General features: G+C 44.0%; 1 protein-coding gene across 1 annotated transcript; it reads right to left on the bottom strand.

Annotated features, from left to right (window-relative positions):
* Nucleotides 1-2,297: 2,297 nt before the first annotated feature.
* On the bottom strand, nucleotides 2,298-8,932 carry TEX36 (testis expressed 36; the record flags this gene model as incomplete). Its single annotated transcript, XM_008580970.1, has 3 exons — nucleotides 8,882-8,932; nucleotides 3,135-3,266; nucleotides 2,298-2,378 (listed from the first exon to the last, which is right to left on the bottom strand). Coding segments are annotated over exons 1-3 (264 nt in total), but the record flags the coding sequence as incomplete, so codon positions are not given.
* Between the last annotated feature and the right edge of the window lie 962 nt (nucleotides 8,933-9,894).

The following is a 9,894-nucleotide window of genomic DNA, read 5'->3' as shown; positions in this document are numbered from 1 at the left end:
CGAACAGGTGATCTTAAAAAAATTCTAAGCATATAGAAAATTTAAAACTTTCATCTAAATATTTTTTAATTAAAGGGGAAATTAAAAATTAAATCACAGACTATTTGAAAGCAAATAATAATGAAACCTTAATTAGAAAAACCTTTGAGATTGAGTCAAAGCAATAATCTGAAGAATATTTGTAGTTTTAATGAATTTACCAACAAAAACAATTGCAGGTATATAAACAAAACATTCAACTGTAAAAATTTAAAAAGAACAGCAGAATAAGAATTTTTAAGAGATATTATATCAGTAAATTTGAAAGGAATTACTATTTTAGGCAAACACTTATCAGCAAAATCTACCCAAGAAGAGGTAGAAAGTTTGAATAGATCAATAATAGAGGGAGAAATAGAAAAGGTAATAAAAAACTTACTCTAAAAAACATATTAAAGCCAAATAATTTTACAGCAAATTCTATTTAACCTTCATTAAACTTGAAATCCAAATGTTATGTAAACTATTCCAGAACATAGAGAAAGTTGGAAAGCTGCCAATGCTTTCTACCAGACCATCAGAACCCTGGTAATATACATGGGTACAATCCTGTTTAAATTGTTTACAAGGGCCGAGCCCCTGGCGCACTCGGGAGAGTGCGGCGCTGGGAGTGCGGCGACACTCCCGCCGCGGGTTCGGATCCTATATAGGACTGGCCGGTGCGCTCACTGGCTGAGTGCGGTGTGGGCGACACCACGCCAAGGGTTGCGATCCCCTTACCGGTCACGAAAAAGACAAAAAAAAAAAAATTGTTTACAAGATATACATTTAAGAGGGTATGTTTGCATGTGAGTTGCAAAAATTCTCAAATTTTACCCACCAAACTATTATTAGCAGGGAATCATCAAGGTGAGGTTGTAAGGAAGGAAAATAGGGTGTAAATTTTATTTTTAATTTTATATAATTCTATGTTTTTTGAGTTTTTAAAAGGACATATGTTACTTTGGTAATTTAGAAACTAATATTAAGCATTCCATTTAGAAAGGCAGGCAGAGTGGATATTCTGGTTCTGTTTTCAACACTCCACAGAGGCAAACCAGATTTTTTATGTTATGCCACTTAGATTTAGTTAAGACATCCTTGCACAGAGTAAAAGGTCATGTTGGGCAAGTTGTTTAACTTTACTGGTTCTCAATTTCCTTGTCTCTAAATTGGGGATGATAAAAATAATTGGCCTTCAGGGTCACTGTGAGGATTGAATGAGATAATATGAGACGCTGGTATATGGCAAATGCTTAACAAATTATGGGTATTATTAACGTCATCATCACCATCGTCGTTGTCGTGGACATTGAGGTTCAGTAAGGATTCTCAGAAATCACCTGATACAACCATTTACCTAAGATATGTTAACCCTGTGCTGTCCAGTCTGGTAGCCAACAGCCACAGGTAGCTACTGAGCACTTGAAATGTGAGCCGTCCAAATTGAGATGCACCATACGTGTAAAATACACACTGTCTTCTAAAGGCTTAGTTTGGGGGGAAACAATGTAAAAAAATTTCATTAATAATTTATATTGAGTATGTGTTGAATTGAAAACTTGGGGAATTCTTGGGTTAAATAAAATATGTTATTAAATTTAATTTCACCTGTTTCTTTTTATTTACCGTGACCACCAGAGAAATTTAAAATAACATATACGGCTTACAGTATATTTCTATGGGACAGTGCAGTGTTAAGAACCACTAACGAATAGTACGAGTACTTGTGTTTTGGCTGGCCGGTTAGGTCAGTTAGTTAGAGCGCGGTGTTGACAACACCAAGGTCAAGAGTCTGTATCCCCAGACTGGCCAGGTGCCAAAAAACAAATTTAAAAAATTAAAAAGAATTTGTGTTCTCCATGACAGGGAACTTACTAGCTCTAGCAAAAAGACAATTGCAGGCATTAGGAAGTTCTTTCTTTTATGTAAGCATCCCCTCCCTCTCACCTCCTCCTTGTGGGTCTTGGCTCTGCTGTCCAGAGACACACACAGGTGATCGCTCCTTCTCAGGACAGATCTTCACAAGAAAGCTCACGAAAGACACAACTTACGGGAAGTCATGTCGAGAAGCGTGAAGTGCACACAAACCTGGGCAGAAGGCTGGTGCAGACTTTGAAAGCCACGTGCAACCTTGGGAGCTCCGTGCATTGTTTGGTAACCTGCTATGACCTTGTTGCAGTTTGGGGTTCAGTCCTCTATCTCCAACATGCTGCAGACAATGAAGAGCCCTGATGTCACTTGCCATTTTATTAGAAATTTGGGAAGAAAATACTCACAGAGTCAAGGTAGCATCCAGAGTTCTCAAAACTATGCCGATTGTCATGCACAGAGAAGGGGAAGTTGCTGTCCACGGCTTGCTGGAAAAGAGCGAGGGGAGAGATGCAGGGGCGCTGGTCACGATTCCAGGACACTTTCAGAGCTGGCACATAGTGATGAGGAGGGAGATGGCTGAGGCACAGCTACACTATGCAAGACCATTAAACCCATCACCAGAGATGGAGCTACCAGCACAGGACGGCCAGGACACGGATGTGCACAGTGGCTCAGGGATTTGAAACTCAACCTTACTGCCAACTTTCTGAAAATCATAAAAATTCTCTTCCAAAACACCTTATTTGGAGGCAAGGGTGGAAAAGTGCACAGGCTCACAGAACCAAAAGCTGGAAAGGACTTTTGAGGCCGTGGAGACCAACTTCTTCTTCTGACCTACAGGGATCCCAGAGGACCAGAGCCCTGGCCCCAGTCGCAGGGCGAGTTTGGTGGGTGTGAGGTCAATTCCTGCTTCCCACTCACGCCGCTTCAGCGCCCCTGAAGCTGCTCATGAATGGCCCAGGGAGGCAGAACGTGTATGTTCAAGAACTGTGAGCTGTAACCACAGGTTCCCGTCCACAGACGAGCCTTACTTGATTGTCTAGACAGGGAGGTCGCTCCTTCGGGAAAGTATATGGGTTGCCATAGTGACCAGGGTATGCCAGGGGGATACGACCAGCCTTGAGGGGTCCAGGGATGGTAAATGAGCAGTGCCCTACAAAGAGGAATTGTCTGGCCCAAAGTGCCAGTGGTGGTACCCCTGAGACAGCCGCAGAAGCAGGTGGCCAGTGCTCCAGACTCACCTTCTCCCGGACTTTGTATATTGGCGGTAGCTTCTCCTGCACTTCGTGATAAAAGCGTGGACTACGGGGCTCTTTTAACATAGCACTGGTGATGGATTCCGGAGTCTTTTGCTTTAGTCCAATGTGGGGGAACTGGAAAAACAGCACACGCCTTGATTAAAACCAGACACATCTGAATCTATAAGCCAAGTATCAGGGCTTCCTCTGTATAGTGATTAAAATGTAATTTGGGTGCTTCTGGCATGCTGTGGAAATGGCCTAATTTTTGTAATTTTCAAGTATTCTTTCCGAGACAAAGATCACTGTAATGGCCCAGCGCCATCACTGCCAGTGTTTCACATTACAGGGGCCACCCCCGCTGCGCTGGAGCCTGGAGATGTTTGCGCAGCCTGGTGAGGAGGGTGCGGCCTCAGAGCGAGCGGATGTTCTCTGAGAAGACAGAAATGTGTTATTTGAGATCCTCCTCCTGGTCAGGGAGATCCGGGTAGGTGGGGCCAAAAAGCCAACCTGTGTTCATAGGGGTGAGTCAGCCTCCAACAATGTAGGTACAAGATGGGAGACAAGGGGAAGATGACGTGAGGACCGCAGTTGCCTGTCCACTGGATTGGAGGATGGTAGAGGGTAGGAAAGGTCTAGAAAGAAAAAAGAGGGGTAGAAAGGTATAAAGAAAAAAAGCGAGGGCAACAAAGACTATGCGGGGGTGCCCTTGGGATCTCCCTACAAAAGGGAGAGGTAGAAACAGACTGGGCAGGGGGGTGGTCCCGACAAGGGCCTCAGCCGACCCTGCAGGGACCTCTGGACATGGGATGGCTCTTCAGAGCTGGGCAAGGGGACCTGGGCTTTATGCACCCTAATCGACCAGTCTTCGTACCGATTCCTGGTCTGCTCCCCCAAAAGGGGTGACCTTGGGCATCTCTCTTCAGCCAAGGGTTCCCTAGGGGTGGACGGTAAGGGCCACAGCACTGAGTCCTTCATGCCTGAAGGAGGATGTGGTTGGCACTTTGTGGCCACAGTTGTTCAGCTCAATTCTAGTTGAATGGCACCTCTGAAAAGCACCCCAGTGAAGTGAGCTGTGAAATAGGGATCTCTAGGAGAAGAAGCTGAGTGGCAACTAAAGTAAACCAAAGACAAGACCCGCGTCTTGGTGACAGTTCCACAAGGGGAGGAGGAAGCGTAACCCGGTGGTTGGGACATGGGCTGTAGGTTCAGAGGTCATGAGTGCATCCCAGCGCTCTCTCCTAACTTAACCAAGCCTCAATTTCCTTCTCTGCAGAGTGGAAATAATATCTACCTGATAGGGTAGACTTGATTAGAAGTGCAAAGGCACGCACTCACACGGCGCTCAGTAACTGCTAGCAGCTTCTGTTTTTGCTCATGGCTGTCCGCTCCCTTGTCCCCAAACCTACTTCCACCACCTAAGGTCAGCCCCCCTTTCTTCTGTTTTGGAGTCTAGTGACATTGGCCACACGGCTACTATCTCTCCTTTCCTTCTCAAGTCTCAATAGAACGTATGTTCAGGTGGCTTTTGATCAATGTCTGAGCATGAGTGTGTTTACTAGGTCGCTGTTTATGTAAAAAGGTGGGGAGATCGTGTTCTGTGTGTTAAGTACTTGGTGGGGCGTTCTCTGCAAGTGAGATGCAATGGGCTGGATGAGACATAGCCAGGGGCAGATGTTTTCAATGCAGTTGTGAGTAGGAAGAAGAAAGCAGCAGAATGAGATCCGTAGCCCAACACCGCTTATGTAAATAAATAATCCATGCACACGAAACCATACGTAATTGACAAGAACACATCTAAATAAAAGAACTCCCACTAAACTCGTTTGAATAGCTGTGTGAGGGGTGAGGGGAGTGGGCATGGCCACCAAGGGCAGCGAAAGGCCCACGCGCCCACCTGGCCTCCCTGAAGGGCGCAGGAGGCTGGTGGCAGGTCCCCTCTGTGCAGGGCAGCGGGGGCAGGAGAGACTTTCTTCCCACTGACTCTCATTTTGCCCCATTTAAATGTTTCCTAAGTAAGTGTGCATATTCCATTGTCTCTTTTCCACAACAAAAATAAATATATTTGTTTCTGATTAGAGTTGGAACACATACTCCTGCTTTAAAAAAAAAAAAAAAAATTCAAACAATAAAGAAAAACATAAGGAAGTAAGTAAAATTCCCCTGAAATCCTATCTCCCTTTCTCCTAAACTCTTTGGCGACCCTCCTTTTCCCACATCCTTATGTGAATGTATATCCATATCTATGTGTAATTTTGCATATGCAGGACCACATTATAAATGTAATTTCTAAAAATTAGGAATACCCTTTTATTTAACAGTAACTTTTGGTTGCTTTCTTCCTCTCCTTCTTGTCACCCCCACTGCTACCCCAGATGGCAATATTAACAACCGAGCTCTCACGTGGTCATACACAGACACCTATACATGTGGAGGGGACTTACATTGCTTTATGAACATCCTATCACATTATACATTCTGCTTTTCCCACTTAACAATATACCCTAGAAATTTTTCAAAATCAGCCTATGTATTTCTAACATGCTCTATATTCTACTTTTAAAATAGAAATTCTGTATTCAATTTTTTAAATTCTATTTTTAAAATTGTTTTCTAACAATTGTATGTTAGAGATAAACATCAATAATACTAAAGGCCTTCTGGCTCATAACCTTCCCCGCTTACCCTTCCTCCAGCTGAACTGAGTCAAGGCGTCTCTCTGGGAAGCTGTGGAAAATCAGGTAGGAGCGCAGCCGCGCTCCCAAGCGGCGCACTGTAGCAGTGCGCCACCGGGCCGGCCCTTAAATTCTATTTTAAAAATTGTTTTCTAACAATTGTATGTTAGAGATAAACATCAATAATACTAAAGGCTCATAACCTTCCCGGCTTGCATGCTCTATATTCTACTTTTAAAATAGAAATTCTGTATTCAATTTTTTAAATTCTATTTTTAAAATTGTTTTCTAACAATTGTATGTTAGAGATAAACATCAATAATACTAAAGGCCTTCTGGCTCATAACCTTCCCCGCTTACCCTTCCTCCAGCTGAACTGAGTCAAGGCGTCTCTCTGGGAAGCTGTGGAAAATCAGGTAGGGGGTGGGGAGGTGGTTCCAACATCAGGAATGATCCCTCGCACCAGTTAAATGACAACTGACTTGAGTTCATTTGTATTCTGCAAGTCTACAGACTAAATCGCTGTTAAAAAATGGCTCTAGCATTTTAATTTCACTCTTTTAAAATATATATTTAATGGCTATAACATGATAGCTGTGAAATAAACCCTTCTGTTAGATATTGTAACCGTGAAATATAGCTTTTTAACTAGTTGGCAGTGAAATTTTTGCTGCATTCAATCACTCAATGACTGAAATATTAAATAGGAAGGTGAATGTGTGTAGAAAAAGCCTTTTCTACTCGGCAACAGCCAGATAACGACCAGCAAGGTCAATTGCAAAATGACTGTCACCTCTAATGTGGCAATTACTGTCCTCCCAAATGGGCTGCTGCTGACTCAAAGCCAACAATTTCTTTAATTTTCCCAACTCATCTACAAGTTACTCTGCGAAACTTCATGATCAGCACTATTCGTTTTAATGCTCTTAGGTGCTGACAGCAGAAAGGAGTCATCACAAAGGCTCAAGTCAAACTTTGGGGGACAGTGCCTCTCCACCTAAAATCTGGGCACCGGGCTACATTCCTGGGCTCTTGATGGAAGGATGAAATGAAATTTCTGCCTATAAGTGTTGATTCTCACTTTCTCACTTATACAGAACCTCTTTAGTGGGGCAATGTGGTTGGTTAAAAAATGCATCTCCAGACTCCTTTGCAGCTAAATTGGCCATGTGACCCAGTGAGCTAGAAACAGGAATCTGCAGGGCAGGGCTCCTGGGAAAGCTATTGTTTTCCCAATAAAAATGGGCCAACTTAGCTGACAGGTTCTTTCTGTCTTTCTGTCCTTTGACCTTCCCCTTATTTTAATGCCTGGGTTACCTAGAGGTAAAATAGCTCTGCACCGAAGGTGGTACAACAGAAGGCTGAACAGAACCCGGGCCTCTGATGGCTTCTTTGAGCAGCTGTGCCAGCCTTGCATTGCCGACTTCTGAATTTTATTGTTACTTGAGAAATAGGGTCACTTAACCCCTTTTGGTTAGGATACTGAAGTCAGCTTTTTATAATATTCAAACACAATTCTAACTGATATGTAGGTGATTGAAAGAGGGGAAGCTACTTAGTCTGAGAAACTTATGTTTTTCTCTTGATGGGCAATTAGCATTATGTAGCTGATACTATACCCCATTTTACTTTGGCTGCCAGGGAACTCAGAGACAAAGTCGATGCTCATATATCTCCCATGTAGGCCACTATGGCCCTTATATCTATGTTATATATTTTCCCAGTCTTAGCCTCTTATTCTAAAATATATTTAAAGTGGTCATGGATTTTTATTTTGTTTATACTTTACTATTTTATTGTGTATATTTTCCATACATTACTTAAAATCTTTGTGGAATGAAACAGGGTGTAATTTTGTGTGTGTGTATATTAATAAGATAAATTCATATCATACTGAGTGATTGCTGTGTGCTCATGCATTACGGAGCACTTTTGAATGAATAATCTTATTAATCCCCACAGTAGCCCTCTATCCTTCATACACTACACTCCCATTTTACAGATAAACTGAGATTTAGAATGTCTAAGCTTCTTAGCCAAGGCTATGTCCAAGTGGATACGGTTTTTTTAAACACTTCAGACCTGAATTTGCCAAGGTCTTTTCCATTTTTTTCTTTTAAACAAAAATGTTTAACAGTTTTCTGCATATTGCTGCCCTAAAAGGAGTTAACACCAGGTTCTTCTCTGATTCTGTCTCTCACTGTGAGTGTGAGAGTGGATGCGCACAGCAGTCTGTTGCTGAGGTTCCTTCTTAACATTCCTTTTATGAATGACTTGCAGGAATTAGGAACAGGAAAGGCCTGTGAGCACATGAAATATACATATTAAAGAGCAAACGAGAGAAGTGTTGGGCCGACAAGGCTAAGACCTCACACCTAGGAGTGACCCAAATTGTTCTCGGAGATGGTAGAATAGTGATAAATCCCACTGGGCTTTGTAAATGTTATCAAAAGAGAGGGGTCTGGGGAAGAGTGTGAGCTGGAAAGGGGAAGTTTCCACTAGTGGAGATGGGTAAATGGTGTGTTCCTGGACTCTTCCCATTTCATAGGCTGGCAGTGCCAAGGGAATCAGATCACGAGCCTACAGGAATTTGTTTATTAGAGTTATCTAGCATGACATCAACTCCTTCAACCAATGTCTATTGAGTGCCTTTTATGCACCAAATCCTATTCTAGACACTGAGGTTATGTCTGTGAGTTAAAAAGATAAAGATCCAGCCCTCCTGGAGCTCGTGCTCTAGCAAGGGGACACAGACGCTGCACATAATGTAGTAAGTCCTATAATAGGTTAGAGATAGATGCTGTGGAAGAAGGAAGAAGCAGAGAAGACAATTACTGCTTAGCGGACATGTACAAGGCTCCAGTGTGCTGAGCATTTTACATGCGTTATCTCCTTCAGTCCTCCCAAGACTGCGAGGAGATTCCCATTTCACAGAGGAAGGAACTGAGGCCAAATGAAGTGATCCGTCAGAGGTCACACTAGAGGACGTAGCAGAAGCGGGGTCTGAACTCATTCTGTGGCCCTGACCACACCCGGCTGGCATGAGAAAGGTATCAGTGGCACCTTCTTTCTTACCCATCTTCCATCCTCGTGGAAAGGTGGGTTGAAGCGTCTCCCTTTGGCCATTCTGTGCAGGAAGCCGAAGGTGGCTGAGGTTGGCTTCCTCACGCCCCTGTGGCCTCATAAGCCCTGCACGTCTGGGAAGCGGCTCCTCCTCCGTGTTCCTGATCTGTTCTCATCCTCGACCAGGAGGGGAGCCAGGTGGTGCCCATTGTTGCCATGGAATGGAGCTCACCTGTCACAATGGGCAGAGAAGTCTTCCAGCCTCTGAGGATTCCTGCCACGGTTCCTTGCAGCTGTGGCTGCCCACGGCATGAGGCAGAGTCAGCAGGTCCCAGCTGAGGAAGCCCCTTGAACAGGTCAGACAGGTGAGGATGAGAAAATCTTGGGGGAATGGCAAACTTTTTGTACCCTCTAAATCCTCAAACCAATAATATTTGAGCTGGAGATCTCCATGGTAACCACCTGTCCCAACCTCTTAGTTTTCAGAGAAGTAAACTGAGTCCCAGGCTGGGGGTGACCTTGTCTGCACCAGTATCACTGCTGTGCCCGGGACCCAAGCTTCCTACTGTCTCCTTCCACAGAAGCCTCTATGTCCCAGCTCAGATCCAACTGTGACACTCACCCATGGGCACTCTCACCTGCCTGGCACAGCACCGAGGAAGTAACATTCATGAGTAATTATTATATGCCAGGTGCTGTGATACACACTTTCCTGTGTTTTTATTTTATTTATTCTCCATGACAACCTCCAACATTTACAAATGAGGGTCACACAGCCAATGGATAGGGTGCCAGAAGTCAAACCAAGGTCATGGGACAGCTCCAGAGCTCATGAGCCTTTCCAAGGGCCACCTGGCTTCCCGGAGGCTGCAAAGACTGCTCCTGAAATCTGGCCTTTCTTTCTGGGCTGGACACATAAGTCCTGCCTCAGTTCTACTCAGCAATGTGCTTTCTGTTTCCTTCCTTCCTTCCTTCCTTCCTACCTTCCTTCCTTCCTTCCTTCCTTCCTTCCTTCCTTCCTTCCT

Source organism: Galeopterus variegatus, unplaced genomic scaffold (assembly GCF_000696425.1).
Source record: "Galeopterus variegatus unplaced genomic scaffold, G_variegatus-3.0.2 Scaffold2225, whole genome shotgun sequence".
Lineage (NCBI taxonomy): Eukaryota > Metazoa > Chordata > Mammalia > Dermoptera > Cynocephalidae > Galeopterus > Galeopterus variegatus.
Note: the sequence above shows the minus strand (reverse complement) of the source record. Positions and strands in the feature narration are given on the sequence as shown.